The 17,263-nt window shown below is 41.2% G+C and overlaps 1 protein-coding gene across 2 annotated transcripts in view; it reads right to left on the reverse strand.

Moving 5' to 3' along the window:
• Nucleotides 1-9,864: 9,864 nt before the first annotated feature.
• Nucleotides 9,865-17,263, reverse strand: part of LOC141087505 (Krueppel-like factor 5) — a 153,539-nt gene continuing 146,140 nt past the window's right edge. For both annotated transcript variants that reach the window (XM_073573046.1, XM_073573047.1), the window contains exon 4: nucleotides 9,865-10,904. In XM_073573046.1, the coding sequence (XP_073429147.1) occupies nucleotides 10,726-10,904 (179 nt within the window). In that variant the 3' untranslated portion in view covers nucleotides 9,865-10,725. The remainder of the gene's footprint in view (nucleotides 10,905-17,263) is intronic.

Here is a 17,263-nt window from a genome sequence, read left to right on the forward strand (position 1 = left end):
GGTGCTGGGGAGGTGGATGGTGCTGGGGAGGTGGATGGTGCTGGGGAGGTGGATGGTATGTAATAGGAGGGGGAGGATGGAAAGTGGCTGGAGGTGGATGGTATGTAATAGGAGGGGGAGGATGGAAAGTGGCTGGAGGGGGTGTAGATGTAATAGGAGGGGGAGGATGGAAAGTGGCTGGAGGGGGTGTAGATGTAATAGGAGGGGGAGGATGGAAAGTGGCTGGAGGGGGTGCAGGTGGAGGAACTACTGTGGTGGGAGGAGGAGGAGGAGGTTGGGAGGTAACTTGCTGGAGAGCAGCATGGCATGAATGCATTACATGCATCTGCTGGGCAGGAAAGAGCGTTTCCATGCGCTCCACAACAGACCTGAAAAAGGTGTGGTTTGGCGAAGATCTTGCTTCTGAATGCATGGTTTGCAGAAGTGTCTTCACCTCCAGAATGCTGGAGTTGATCTGCTGATAGCCTGCGGAGATTTGCTCTGACAAGACTTTTAGACAGTTCTGGAAAGATGCATTCAGATGCAAGAACTCTGGCGCATAAGTCTTTTCCTGACCCCTCTGCCTCTGCCGCCCAGTACCCGCAGGTGTACTAGAGGTGGCAGGGGCAGAAGGGTGGGGTAAAGGGAAAGCGATCTCCTCACCAGCAGCTTCATGTAATGTAGGCGGCCACGATGCTCCTGTGCTGGTGGATGGGACAGATGGGTCGAATGTGTGGGAAGGCTGGGAAGGTGCAGATGTACCAGGGCGGTCGAAGTGTCCCTCGGTGCCGGTCTCCTCAGGGATCGCCTCAGAAGGGTCCAATCGTGCAGGCTCCCGAGTGCTGCTCACCGTGCTGTGGAATAAAGAGAAAAAAAACAATTAAAATACTGACATGGTATGGCCCTGGCTGAAAAAAAAATTTACATCTAACATTTTTTTTCACATGTGGTGTGTAATATTTACCTTCTGGTGACCATTGTTTCCCGGAGGAACGACAGGGCTTCTGCGTACTTGTACTTGCTCCTGCGTCCTCCAGATCCACTCGGGGCCCGCATCTCTTTATTGAACTCCTTCTTGAAACGATCCCTCACAGACCGCCACCGATTCACAATTCTGTTCCCTGAAACGAGAAAGGAGTGGTTAGTATACAACATCAGTGTTTCCCAAACTCCAGTCCTCATGGTCCCCAGGGGTCATGTTTTCAGGATTTCCATAGTAAATAGAAATCCTGAACACATGATCCGTGGGGACCACGAGGACTGGAGTTCGGGAAACACTGGTTTACATCAAGCAACCGGTACTGTATATACTTACGCTCTGTAATCTGGGCCCGAACATCGAGGTCCTCCCAGCGGCCCACAAGGAGCGAACAGATTTCCTCCCAGAGTCGTCGGGTAACGATCAGGTCAGCGTGGCGGCGGTCAGCCATATTCCAGAGCGGCTCCCTTTCTCTGACAAGATCGATGAGGCGGTCCATATCAATCCCTCCATCCTCAACGTCAGAGTCGGGAGCACGCTGTGAAGGCTGATAAAGAAAAAGACAAAAATAACATAATTAGCCTCCACAAAAAAAATGAAATAAAAAGTGCAAAAAAACAAAGCAAAAATATTTATACTTACACGCTGGTGACCGCCGCGTTGCTGTCGCCGACGACCCTGGGAGGCACTGCGAGCACCTCTTGGCCAAGCACCAGATTGGGAAGACTAGAGAAGAAAACAAAAAAAGTTATGTCTTTGGATGTAGGCATTTGTTTGCTGTGTGTGGTCTGCAGAACATTGTTTTCTATGTGTTGTGTGTAGTGTGATGTTGTGTTTCTGCGTTTGATGCAAAAAACTTACCAATTGTGAGCCCACTCCAGGTGTCTGTCCACCCCTTCCTTCTTCTTCTGGGAGCTCCTCTTCATCTTGTGATTCCTGTTTTGAAATAAAAGGCCATGAATAGACATATATTACAGAGAAGATGGATTTTGGAAATAAAAACTTACCGTCAAACGCTGACGATGCGAGGGAGGGCTCCCAGAAGATGATGTGCTGTCTTCCTGGTGGCCATACTCCATGCCTGTGGGTGGTGTTGAAGCTGCTGCCATTGCTGCTGCTGCTGCTGCATCTATTGGGCGGCTGTTGAATAAAGAGAAACAAAGGGCCAATGAATATCTTGATATTCAATAGCCCTAGTTTGGAGGAATGGGTTATTTGATAATTACCGTCTCTCCTCTGCTGCTGGCCTCCCCTCCTCAGCATGTTCTATTTGCTGCTCCATTTGGGGTGGTGGTGGTGCGGATGGTGCTGCAGTGGTCTCCTGCCTTCTCCTGCGCCTGGTTGCTGTCTTGGGTGGCATGTTGGGTGTGGCTGTGGGTCCCACTGTCTTGCTTTTATATATGTCTTGTGGGCAGAGCTACTGAGCATGCTCAGACCAAAAAACCGGATCTGGCCGCCGGATCAGGCTTTCGCCGGATCCGGCGCATTGCGGCGCTCATAGGCTTTCATTGTGTGAAAAAGCCGGACGCGCCGGATCCGGCGTGTCCGGCTTTTTCGCCGGAGACAAAAAACGTTACAGTAGACGTTTTTTCCAGACGCCGGATCGCGACACATTGCGACACATTGCCGGATCCGGCGATAACCGGATGAAACGCATGGCCATCCGGCGCGATCCGGCGCAAATGCAAGTCAATGGGGGGGAAACCGGATCCGGCATTGCATTTCGCCGGATCCGGTTTCTGTCAAAAGCGCCGGATCGCGCCTGACGGCGAAAACCTGATGTGTGAAAGAGGCCTTAGGGATCATTGACCGGTCATGAGCCATACAGGTGTATAGCTAAGCAGAGCACCACATAAAGTCCCCCACAGCCTTGCCACAGCCTTGCACACTGCCTCGCACATAGGCCACCCAGTAGCATGAGAATCTCATTAAGTGAAAACTAAAAATAAAGATTACACAACAATCACAAAATGGATTTCATCACCAGGTATCAGTGTAATCAGTATAACGGCGCCGACTTGACACTGTCTGTAGGTTATTGTGCACAATCCAGCTGACAGGGTCAATTTAAAGGGTCAATATTGTCATTTAGAATTGATATTTCCAATAGGTGGCACTAGAGTTCAAGCCCTCTTCCTCGCTAAAGAGGAAATTTGCATATTTAATTTCCCAGAGGCGCATTGTATGGGTGAAATTAGTATTGAACACGTGCTCAATTTTCTAAATAATTTCTTGTATATACACTTTTTCCCTGGGTCTTTTCTCATTATTACAAAATGTATAGATATCTATGGTGATTTCTTTCCCTGTGTGGATTGGATGGGTTGTTACCGACATCTGGTGAGAATTTCATGTCAAAAGCACCTTTAGAAATATATTTACTTAGAAAATTGTTCAATAGTAATTTCACCTCCTGTAAGTCTCCTTACACTGCATGTCAGGCATGTCACTGTTCACAAATGAGACGCGTTACTCCTTGGACGCATTCCCAAACAGGAATGCGGTAGGCACAGCGGTACCTTTAGTTTAAAATGACCCCCATTGCTGTGATTAGTTGGTTTAGACTGACCACCCCATTTTGGGGGGGATTTAAGCTGCTCTAAACAGTACTAACCACTTTCTACCATACCTGTAGGAATCAGGGTTGCCAACTTTATTTTTTATTTTACTCTGGACAGTTTCTCACAGACAGCCAATATTTTTATGGACACATTAGATGACCATAATAAGTGATTAAGTTTATAATTGATACATGTGCACAGTCTATACATCCTACATGAAGATGTTAGCTGCATTAATTGTAATCTGCAAAAGGAAGATAAATACAGTCATAATAATCTGTACAAGTCTCTCCACTTCAAAAGAACACACGTCATTTTTTTTTTTCCAGACGGGAACAAACTGCTGTATTTTCATGGATTGTTCAGGAATTTATGGACGGTGGGCGACCTTCATAGGCCCATTGATAGCGCCATGTTGCTGTGATTGGCCTTTCAGAATTTTGGGAAAAGGAAAGAGATTTGTAAAATGAGCTCCTGTGAAGGAAAGCAAACATTTGTAACTGGTCACCATGTCACTAGAGTTTTGTCTCCAAATTTGTCTGCAAATCACCTACACCTTTTTTTCCCTCGTCTTGCTTCAACGCTCAGCAGTTACCCCCTTTTTGCAAACCAGGGGTACCTGCAGAGAACGTCAGTTTCCTGTATACTCCTGGGACCTGAGGAATGGAGATGCAAAGTCCGTCCAGGATTGACCATTTTTGAGTTAACACTCAAGATACTCTAAGAAATATCACATTTTATGTTGCTCGACTTTCTCCAACAAGGCAGTAATGTTTGGGAAAGCGCTGGCTTTCTTTCACGTGCAGATCTTTAACAATTTGCAAGTACATTGTATCTTGCATTTGTTATGTTATAGGCAGAAATATCTAAAAATTTGCCAAGTCTAATTTTGCATAGTTGATTTGAAGGCTTTCCCGGCACAAGTTGCATTTAGTAACCAATTGAAAAAGAAGAACAAGGCGGCCATCTGTATTTTTAACAGTATAAACACCTTTGTCCATGTTTATTTTATAGAACAGAAGAGGATAATACGTTTTCTTTGATTGCAGTTCCGTTAAAACCAGAAATAATGCATCATTATATCGCGACATTTCATCTGGCAACAACAACTGAGCTCTGATACAATATATCCGCTTACATAACGACTACTGTGTATGATAACCCATGTAGTTAGAGCGCTAAACATGCGGCAATTATGGGAAATAACATTGTTAAATCACCCTCTGTCACTAATGTTACCGGCAACATCTTCCCCCAAAACATCCTGTTTAAAGGATCCTCCATTGGACCATTCTTTGTATGCTAAACCATTATAAAATGTTACAATATGTTGCATTTTCTCCATAAATTGCTCATAAAACTGGATACAATGGACACAGATGCAGGATTTACAGTTACAGTAGCAGATACCAGAGCTGTCTGCGCTCCTGTGGCATTATAATATAACCAGTACAGATTTATATCCACTGTGTATACAAAAATAGGAAAAAAAAAAGAGGTCAAAAACTTTACTGGAAAACTTCTAACTTTTCATTATACAAAAAAATGTATTTTTCTAAAAACAAATTAAAAAAGACTAGGCACTTCTGGAATAGAGGTGGTGCACAAGTAGGATACCAAATCCGTCATCCATATCATAAGAAACTTGGCATTCTGCTTGGTGTATTCAACACAAGCATTTATTGCCAGTGGCGAAATCCTGAAAAAAATGGTACGTTCCGGTCACTAAAAGACCTTCATCAGTCGTCGTCTGGATAGCGGAAAGCTAAGAGCTGAGCGCCAGGTGCGGGTCTGCAATGTCTGCCACTCAGACTGGAAGAGCTTTGGACCTGGCGCCCAGCTCTTAGCTTTCCGCTATCCAGACGACGACTGATGAAGGTCTTTTAGTGACCGAAACGTACCATTTTTTCTGGATTTCGCCACTGGCAATAGATGCTTGTGTTTCTTACGATTTTGCCAGTTCCAAGTCCTTTTAGTGATCACTGTCAGAAATTTTGTTCGACTATTTCTCAGTTGTATTTTCTTCTAGTAAAACTGGAAAATAGAACTGTAATAAGAGGTCGGAAAAAGTGACAACAGACTGACCGGATGACTTCTTATTTTAGGGGAATATGTTCTTGGCGTTTGTGTAATCACATTGGTGCATGTTTCTATCTAAAGCTATGTACAACTTCCTTTTTATTCATATTTTCATGAACATATAATTCAAACTTCGTAGAAAAAATGATTAATTGTTGGAGCAGCATATATACAGGCTGAAAATATTTTCTATAAACATATTTTGTTCACGTCGCATGTTCCATTGAATTGTAAGTATACTTTTCCTTTGCTGCAGGAGATTATCAAATTTAGTGAAAGACAAACTTACAAAAATTGTATGACAGTTCAATGAAGTGTATCGCAGCTGAATTCTATCACCAGACTTTTGCCCCTAATCTGAGAGCAGCATAATGTAGAGACAGATACCCTTATTCGAGTGATGTGTCACTTACTTGGTTGCTTGCTGTAGCTTTGATAAAATCACTGTTTTATCAGCTTGAAATTATCTCTACAGGACTAGTAAACCTGCTGCCAGGTAGTCCACCATATTCACGAGCTCTGTATAAGCCTGCCCACATCACTGATTGGCCGCTTTCTGCCTATGTACAGTGTACACAGAAAGCAGCCAATCAGTGGTGTGGGCGGGGTTATACAGAGCTCAGCATTAAGAGCACTGCTAGATCTGCAGCAGAGAAAAAGGTGATTTTATCAAACCACAGCAAGAAGCCAGTAAGCGATACATTGCTGGAACCCTACATTATGCTGCTCTCAGATGATGTAGTGTTGAAGAGAGCCTAAAGATCAAATACTTAAGTAATTTCAAGGCATAAGAGATTGAGAGGAACTATCCACAAAGTGTATTATTTCACCTTATATGAGCTTTGTCAGATCAAAGTGTGACACTAAAGATGGCTGCCATTTCCTATTTCACCACACACCATGTGGACCATGTGGTGGTATACAAGATGATGCCTACTCTGATGAACTCATGGACCAACCCAGCCTGATGACTTCATGGATCCGCCCACAGACTAGCTCACTACCCAGCCCACTAACTAATGGAATACATCCGATCACTCCCATTTTAGAGCTAACCGAGCCCACTTACAGGGGATATATAAACCTATGTTTGGATTAATAAAGCTCTCTATCTCTCGCTCTTGCTCTCTTGGAGCTGTGCCATAGATTGATCAAAGAGAGGTTACATCCAACACAGTTTCTTGTGTGATTTCTTTAGTGCGCATTGATCAATATCCATTGTGCCAGGAGCAAGCAACTAGTGAACATTTCTTATTGTTCAACCTAACAGTAGCAAACTTCTAGTGACACATTCCCTGTAAGTACTTTAGTCCATAGTTGCTAGTTGCTCATCTTTAATAACTGACTTATAGCCGGTCTTCCTGGATCATAACTAAATGCCTTATTGTGCTGTTTTTGTATGTTTTATATGTAGACTGTTCCAATGGACACTTTATAAAAAGTGATTCTTCTCTAAAGCAAATTTTTCTAGGGAATCCTTCTACAACATTAAGCTATACTAAGGGGATGAGTCATTTGAGATAAATATGTTTAAAAGGGAATCTGTCAGCAGGTTTTCTTATGTAATCTGAGGGCAGCATGAGGTAGGGGTTAAAACACTGAATTCAGCGATGTGTCACTTATCAAGCTGTGTGCTGTAGTTTACTTACACTGAAGGTTTTATCACTAGGAAATTTTCAGTGCTGTGACTAGCTGGTGCATGAGTAGTTGTCCGACCACGCCCCCTCCTGTGATAAGCAGCTAGCTATCCATAAACAATGTGCATAGTGAGTCTGGTGTGGGTGTGGTCAGCTGTGGTGTGGGTGGGGTAGCTCTCTGAGCTCTGCTACATGCTACATTTAAGAACTCTGATTGTGTTGCAAGCCCTGCACCCAGTAAAATAAGTGATACATCGTTGGAATCAGGGTCTCTTTTCCAGTATTACACTGCTCTCAGATGAGGTAACAAAAATCTGGTGACAGATTCCCTTTAAACTAAATTAGAGCACATTGCTATGTTTCCAATGTGGAGAGCAGAGTAAGCCTTTGTCAGACATCTCAGGCAGTTTCTTATTTAGCAGGAAAACCATAGATAGAGTGTGTGAATTCAACCTGCGCCCTTCTATCCTGCTCCAACGTCATCTGTCAGGGGAGAGCTGGGAGGTCCCCAGGCACATCAGATGGGCAGCTTTGTAAATGGGGGTCTTAAGATTATACTTGTAGTTGTTGTAGCTCCCATCAGCCGTATTTTTCTTGCGTATATTATACGGTCCGTGCCAATCGCAGCATACTGCGATTGTCAGCGTACTACGGCCGTAGTACGCCAATGCAAGTCTATGGGTGCGCTAAAAATACGCACTACACACGGACCACACGTGTGACTTGCGAGAAATATGCACCGGGTGTCTGTTAGAAAAGCCAACAATTCAGTGCGCTATACAGTAAACTCACACTGACAGGTTTAATAAAGAAGCGAAAGAATAGATCTAGACACATAGAATACATATATATATATATATATATACATGTCATTGAGACACATATATATTTATATATTAATATTTCACAGGGTTCTTCATAGCAGAATAGCCGCTAATTCAATTGCCGGCTTCTGTCAAATCATTCCCCAACCCGACATGAAATGACACATGGTTACATTCAGTAAACCATTTCATTTCATGTTTTTTTTTATATGTACCTGACTAATAATTAGATGAGGGTTTGTGTGCAAAATTTGGGAGGTGTAGGTGTTAATTTAAGGGGTTAATTCGTTGTAAAAAAAATGCATGTGCTCCCGCTGTAATTTGTCAACCAGAGAGGTAAAGCAGGTGAGTGAGGGCAGATTTTAATAGCCATGAGAGGGACCATTGTTTTTGCCCCCCCAGCTACAAAAATCTGCCCCCAGACACCCCAGAAATGGCGCATCTATAAGATGTGCCAATTCTGGCACTTATCCTCTCTATTCCCATTGCCCTGTAGTGGTGGCTAATGGGTTAATATAACTAAGGGTTAATGTCACCATTCGATTGTAAGGTGACATTAAGCTAATTAATGATGGAGAGGTGTCAATAAGACACTGATCCATTATTAACCCTATACTAAGAAAGGGTTAAAAACCACACACAGACATTAATTAAAAAGTCTTTTAATGAAATAAATACACCGAGTTTTTGACAAATTTTTATTAGTCTGGTAATCCAAAAAAAACCATGACCTGCAACAAAAATAACATAAAAAATCACCAATATCCTTACCTCTCCGCTGTTCAGTCATGTCCCACGCTGCAATCCATCAGAAGGGGTTAAATAGTTTACAATGAGGACTGGTGCTAATGCAACCAGCCTCACTGTAATCTACTACAAAATGAATTGATTCCGCTCTGTGCAGCCTCAATGGCTGCCTGTAGATGATCTAATTACCGTGGGAAAGTTTCTGACTTTTTTCCCACGGTCATTAGTTCATTCACAGATCAGCCGGGGACTCCTGCTGACCGCACTGAGGCTGAGGCAATTCATTTTGTAGTAGATTACAGTGAGGCTGGTCGCATTAGCACGGTCCTCATTGAAAACTATTTAACCCCTTCTGATGGATTGCAGCATGGGAGATGACTGAACGGCGGAGAGGTCAGGATATTGGTGATTTTTTTATGTTATTTTTGTTGCAGGTCATGGTTTTATTTTGGATTACCAGACAAATAAAAATTTGTCAAAAACTTGGTGTATTTATTTCATTAAAAGACTTTTTAATTAATGTCTGTGTGTGGTTTTTTAACCCTTTCTTAGTATAGGCTTAATAATGGATCGGTGTCTTATTGACACCTCTCCATTATTAATCGGCTTAATGTCACCTTGCAATCGAATGGTGACATTAACCCTTTGTTATATTAATCCATTTGCCACCGCTACAGGGCAATGGGAATAGAGAGGATAAGTGCCAGAATTGGCACATCTTATAGATGAACCATTTCTGGGGTGTCTGGGGGCAGATTTTTGTAGCGGGGGGGGGCAAAAACAATGGTCCCTCTCATGGCTATTAAAAGCTGCCCTCACTTACCTGCTTTGCCTCTCTGGTTGACAAATTACAGCGAGATCACACGCATCTTTTACAATGAATTAACCCCTTAAATTAACACCTACACCTCCCAAATTTTGCACACAAACCCTCATCTAATTATTAGTCAGGGACATATAAAAAAAAAACAAGAAATGATTTACTGAATGTAAACCATGTGTCATTTTATGTCGGGTTGGGGAATGATTTGACAGAAGCCGGCAATTGAATTAACGGATATTCTGCTATGAAGAACTCTGTGAAATATAAATATATAAATATATATGTGCCTCAATGACATGTATATATATATATATTCTATGTGTATATATCTATTCTTTCGTTTGGATTTGAAAACCTGTCATTGGGCTCCATTATATGTCCCTTTTGCAAGCCTGCGAGAAAAAAACGGTATACAGATGCCATACGGATTACATACGGATGCTTACATGAGAAAAATACGCGGCCACACCCTGACAACGGATGACATATGGAGCACTATTTAGGGACCATTTATGTGTATTACGGATGTAAAATACGGTCCGTATTTTTCTACCTTGTGTGTGACTCCAGCCTTAATGATTACAATGGATCTGCAAAAAACAGGTGCCAATCGTATGGTGTCTGCATGACATACATTTTTACACTCATCCATTGAGTTAAATTGCCTAGTCTGACCCGAAAAAATGGATCAGTGCATGCGGAATTTTAACATAAGGACCAATGGCTGACGTAAAAAATGTCAATTTCTGATAACCCATTTACTTGCGGTGATCCGTGTACTGGCTGTGTGCAGCCTTTTTGGCACACGGACAGTGCAGAGACAGAGAATATGCTTGTCTGAGCATGCCACTAAGTTGTCAGAGGTAGCCAGCGTCCCACATGGAAAACATAAACTTTACTGAAAATTATAACAAATCTTTCCTCATCGAAGGTAAAAGAGTTACAAATATTTCAGAGAGTTGGTTTCTTTTTCAGTTTTCTTCTTCTGCATTTTTACCGTCTGGGTCTGCTGTAGTCATATTGCTCTTTAAGAAGGAAATGTCTGTATTTAGTTCATATATACAAAGCACAGTCCCATTAGAGGCGTTCCCAGTGACTAGTTCTGATGTCTCTTCATGTGCAAGGCAAGATGGTCAGATCGAGAGAAGCAGCGCCCACAAGCTACACATTTAAAGGGCTTGGCGCCGGTGTGTTTGCGGTAGTGTCTTGTCAACTCATCAGAACGAGCGAACCGCCAGTCACAACCCTCCCAGGCACATTTATACGGCTTTTCACCTGCCAAAAAAAAAAACACAAAAAATTAAAATATTGTAAATCTAAAAACATCACATCACAATGCCCGAAATGCTCAAAGTCACGATGTCATTAAAATGTTACACTTTTAGCCTTTTCTCGCACCATACTAATGTATGGGTAATTTGGCCTCACAATACTTGTCAATGCTTTGTTGTATCTAACCACCACGAGGATTGAAGTCAAGAAGAATAAATCACTGGGAAAAATAACAAGAACATACCTTTCAATTTATACACACATTGTGTTACATTTGTGTTTTGTTCTGGAAAAGCAACAATAACTTATCTACAATAGTTCACTAAATATCTGGTGTAGGTATCTGATTTGTAATGGGTTAGATCAGATCTATTTAATGAACCATATCTCTTTTAGTGGTCTTTTTTTTACATTATCAGCCCTTAGTTGATATTATTCAGTTTGTTATGTATTTATGGCTCAGGCTGTGTTCTCTAGAGATCACTAGATCCACATCCAATCGAATTTCCTCAAATCACAAATTTCAATAGTTTGCAATTGGATTCAGGGGATTGTAAAAAAAATCCAACTGCTGAAGATTTAGAGAGCAAGCCGATGATGCCCATCATGGCCGCGTTAGCCTTCCCATAATGCATTGTAGCTCTCATACAGCCTAGCATAACCAAACAGGGCTTATCATAAAAGATGAAGGTCGGCCAAAGAGCGCCATATTATAACTGCATGGTGTACAGTAAGAAGATAGAGGGCACAGCTCATCCCATATAGGTATAGAAAAAAACCTAATCTGGTTGTGGTGTATGACTGCAATGGTTAAGCACATAGCAAATGGGAAGGAGACGTACAGAAAGATCGTACCAGGAATCAGCAGTATCCCTGTGGGCTGGTAACATAATGAGTGATGTTTTGCAGGATGGGGCTGCATACAGGGGCTATAAAGTATAAACAGGATATACTGCAGATGAGGGCTGAAAAGAGTGATGTAGTGCAAGATGGGTCACTATATAGAGGGATTTAGAGGATATACTGCAGATCAGGGCTGAAAGGAGTGATGCATTGTAGCGTGGGTCACTATATAAAGGGGTTAAGAAGATATAATGCAAAAAGTGGCCCTATGCAAAGGCTGAGTTGAGATGTGATTTTTGCCTGCTGTTAAGAGAAGAGAGATGTGAAACTGCAAAATGCTACTATTGATGCATATGCCAAAGGATTATCTTTTACTGTATGCATCAACAGAGCAGCATTTGCAGTATGACATACTTGATCTCTCAGCAACAGGCAACAAACACAGCTCTGTGCTGCCATTGTCTAGAAGTGTTGGAGCGTTGAGCTTTGCTAGTGTGAGGACCAGCTAATGATGAAACACCCCATAGACATCTATACTGATGTAGATGGCAGAAGATAAGATTGGTAAGGCAGGGCACTGTGCGGCAGTAGACAGTGCACAGTAGTAACAAGTGAAGTCTACTCTTACATTAGCTGGCTGTGATTTCTCAAGTGCACATTAACAAACATTGACGAGTCCATGTGCTGCAATCTGATGCACACGGGAACAGCATGCTAACCGAAAACATTTGCTTCAGAATGTGCTGAGAGGGTGAGAGTAATTCTCTTATCAGACTTTGTATGTTGTAATTATTATTTGGTGTTTTGGACATAGGCTAATAAGATAAATAATAATATCCCTAGTAAAGGATGCTTAGTCTTTCCATCTCTTTGTGGCGTTTTCATGAATAACCCATGCTACTAAATATACAACTGTATGTAAATACTTTAATTCTTGCGCTAGAAAATAGCTGAAGAATATTCCGAGCCTTGGTAGTGGGAATGAGAAGATATGGTTTCCTCTATTGTTTGGGGTAGCCCTTCCATGGTGTTCCAAGATGTATGCCAGCATCTGACACAATAGGTGCTGTCCCCTTTCTGATTCAGTGCCCATTGTTTGGAGCCTAGATCTGACCTTCATACATTCTGCCAGACAATAGTTTGGCAGGCCCTACAATTATTTTGAAGATATTGAAAGCTTGCGGCATTCCATTTTGTTAACCCCTTAATTGCTGGCAGTTACTAACATATACATGGATTATTAAAAATAAAGGTTTGCTCATACAAAATGTGAAATGTTACCTACATTACAGTGTAGGTTCCTGATTGACAAATATTACATGAATTAAAATTAATTATTTAAAAAACAAAAATGTCTCGTAAGTTTAGATAGCATGCACAAGTGAATGGGATATTTGTAGCAGAGGCTGAGCCATAAAGATCCATTCATCTGCGCTGTCACTTTTTCAAGCATCTACAATATTTTCATACCGACGTGAAGAATACAGTAAAAGTTCTTACAGACTATTTCACAAGCTTAGATAAAAAGTCCCAGAAACAAAAGAGAAAGCAGCACTTTGCAAATATGTAGAAAAATAAAGCTTTCTTTAATCATCTGTGTGATGTTTCATCTATGGCAGCATTTTCTACAGACAGAAAACCGAATAAGAGGCAGATGCCCTATATGACGTAGGGTTAAATATGTTTCTACATTACCATGGGCAGTCAGGGTGATTGGGCTTTGTGCCTCAGGATCCACATAGCAGATATTGAGACACATGCATAGACTGAAGGATACAGAATCAAGTGGCTTGTATCATCGTTAATGGTAGATATTACTACAGGGTAAATTATGTAAATTGAAGAGACTAAATTTTGGCAGTGGATTATTCAGGATACTGTACAAGCATGTGACAACAGAGCTTCTTTATTCAGGAGAAAACAGGAACAATATATGATAAGCTTTACAGATCAGGAATAAATCATTTGTGTGTCTCTATCTGTGCAGCATCTGCAGCAGGCTGCTTTTCTCATACACAGACACAGGAAATACAGTCACATGCTCTCCCTGTGTGAGCCTCTGGGAGTTTTTTTTAAAACGTTATAAGCAGCATACAAATCTAGCAACTAAACACTCATAGACAGGAATGGAGATGTTGTACCAAACATATTCCAACACTATACATAGTATAGATAGATGATATTACATTGATATTTTAATATGAATAAAATTGCTTTTTAGTTAGCTAAACAGCATGAAAATAAGACGTTTGCAGCTGACTTTTCATCTACTTTCATTCTCCTGCAATGAGAGCTTTTATCTTACATAACTTGCAGCCGCGAATCATGCAGCTGCAGGGACTCGGACATAATATATGAGCACAACAAGATCCTTGGAAAACACCCGAGCATAAGACGTTATCCGAGCATGTTCGTTCATCACAACTGGTGAGGAATCTCATTTTTTGCTATTTTTCTAAGTACAGGAAAGACATCACTGGAAGAAGTTACTGCTTATCACATTAGTACAAACCCTCATTCAACAGTGGATTTGAAGCACTGGGTCTCGTTTTGTTACAAGGTATACTTTTCCTTTGCTTCAGGAGAGGATGATCAAATTTAGTAAAAGACAAACTTACAAAACCTGTATGACAGTTCAATGAAGTCTAACACAGCTGAAAAACTAGGATTCTATCAACACCTTTTTGTCCCTAATCTGAGAGCAGCATGATGTAGGGAAAGAGACCCTGATTCCAATGATGTGTCACTTACTGGGCTGCTTGTTGTAGTTTTGAAAACATCACTGCTTTATCAGCTGTAAATTATTACTAGAGAACTAGTAAACCTGCTGCCATGTAGTCCCACATATTTATAAACTCTATATAACCCCCTCCCCACCACTGATTAGCAGCTTGCTGCCCATTCACAGTGCACACAGAAAGCAGCCAATCAGTGGTGTGGGTGGGGTTATACACAGAGAGCAGCCAATCAGTGGAGTAGGCAGAATTATATCCAGCTCAGCATTCAGAGAACTGCTAGATCTTCAGCAGATAAAATTGTGACTTTATCAAACCACAGCAGGAAGCCCAGTAAGAGATACACAGGTGGAACTCTACATGCAGGTTTTTGCCATGCAATCTAAGGACACAGCAGAGCGACTTCAGATTTAGAGGTTTTGATCAGACAACCACTTTAATAAATGCCTCAAGGGGTGCAGTTTCAAATTCTGTGTAAATCACTGAATCTGCATTGTTCTCTTTCATATGCGAGCCCATCCATATGTCCAGGCAAAATATTAGGGTCAGATGCAAAGTGTTTCTAAACCAGGAAACACATCTTAAAATTAGAGATCATTGTTTTTACAGCAGTGCAAGTAGGGTAAAACATGTGTAGGAGAAAATCACTTTATATGACTGCAGACTTGTAAATCTTCACATAGCACGCACTGCACGTTGTGAGGATTCTCCGGTCAGTGCCGGAAGCGAGAGGTCATGTGACTGCAGGTATGCCATATGTATACTCCGAGACACATTCCCACTAGACTGTTCTCAGCCATGTGCAATACACTGGCATTGAGCGTGCTGGAAACAGTCAAGTCTAGTCGGGTTGTGGCCGGGAGTGTGCACATCGTGTATATACAGTCACATGACCACCGTTCACAGGGAATCATCACTGCATGTAGTGTGCGCAGTGCGAGCTTTCACAAGTCAGCAGTCATATAGAGTGTCTGCAGCCTTGTTGTTTTAGACCAGACAACCCCTTTAACACAATATCATGAATACTTTACAGAAGGTTTAATATTAAGGTTCCTACTTCCGTGTGAATATTAATGCCTCCAAAAATTGGAGACTCTTTACCAAAATGGGCAGAGTTGGTGTAAGCACAGCATATAGCGCTATATTTTCCCCACCAAAAATAAAGTCACTGTAGTTATATTGGGCGGTACTTTTTTTATGCACATTTTGCCTTAGTAAAAATGAATGAATATTGGAATTTTTCTATGTTTTCAAATTCAGTGTTCAAATATTGAACTTCCCTAAGTTAAACATGTTATTCATGTCCCTGACTCCAGTTCTCACGTATACAGGTGCCAGCAACGCATTATTATGTGGAGCTGAGCCAACAGAGCCTGGTTAATAAACTATAAAGAAACAATATTTGCTAATAATTAGTTGTAAGCCGGTAATGCAGATTATTGAATGTAAATACATATTAACAGTATTTTAATGCTGAAAACTGACAGGACCCTGAAAACTACACAGAAAAGGATGAATGTTTGGAATGATTTTTATGAAATCTTAGAAGGTGAATTTGATAATGAGTAACTAAACTTTTTTAAAAAAATTATTGAATCCATAGTCCATTCATTCAGGCAGGAAAGCTGCGCTTGTTGCCTAAGCTGTGCACCTCTAGATGTGGGGGATTAGAGCGATTAGTAGAGGTCTCAAAAGCAGGACCCCACAAAACTGATTGCAATCAAAAGGTCAATGAACTATATACTGTATGTATAAAAGCAGTTTAAAAGTTCTAATTGCTCTTTAACCCCTTCACCCCCAAGGGTGGTTTGCACGTTCATGACCGGGCCAATTTTTACAACTCTGACCACTGTCCCTTTATGAGGTCATAACTCTGAAACGCTTCCATGGATCCTGGTGATTCTGACATTGTTTTCTCGTGACATATTGTACTTCATGATAGTGGTAAAATTTCATTCAAATAACTTGCGTTTATTTGTGAAAAAAATGGAAATTTGGCGAAAATTTTGAAAATTTCGCATTTTTCCAACTTTGAATTTTTATGCCCTTAAATCACAGAAATACGGCACACAAAAAACTTGATAAGAAACATTTCCCACATGTTTACTTTACATCAGCACAATTTTGGAACCAAAATTTTTTTTGTTAGGAAGTTATAAGGGTTAAAAATTGACCAGCGATTTCTCATTTTTGCAACACCATTTTATTTTTACGGACCACATCACATTTGAAGCCACTTTGAGGGGTCTATATGATAGAAAATACCCAAAAGTGACACCATTCTAAAAACTGCAACCCTTAAGGTGCTCAATACCACATTCAAGAAGTTTATTAACCCTTTAGGTGCGTCACAGGAATTTTTTGAATATTTAAAAAAAAATGAATATCTAACTTTTTTAGAAAAATGATCTTTTCACCCTCAATTCTTATTTTTACAAGGGAAACAGGACCCTAAAAGTTATTGTGCAATTTGTCCTGAGTACGCTGATACCCCACATGTGGGGGTAAACCACTATTTGGGTGCATGGCAGAGCTCGGAAGGGAAGCAGCACCATTTGACGTTTTTGGCTGGAATTGAGATCTGACACCATGTCGCGTTTGGAAAGCCCCTGATGTACCAAAACAGTGGAAACTTCCCACAAATGACACCATTTTGGAAACTAGACCCCCCAAGGAACTTATCTAGTTGTGTGGTCTGAACTTTGAACCCCCAAGGGCTTCATAGAAGTTTATAACATACAGCCGTACAATTAAAAAATCATATTTTTTCCACAAAAATGATCT

Source organism: Dendrobates tinctorius, unplaced genomic scaffold (genome assembly GCF_039654945.1).
Source record: "Dendrobates tinctorius isolate UK_male_01 unplaced genomic scaffold, ASM3965494v1 ptg000034l, whole genome shotgun sequence".
NCBI lineage: Eukaryota > Metazoa > Chordata > Amphibia > Anura > Dendrobatidae > Dendrobates > Dendrobates tinctorius.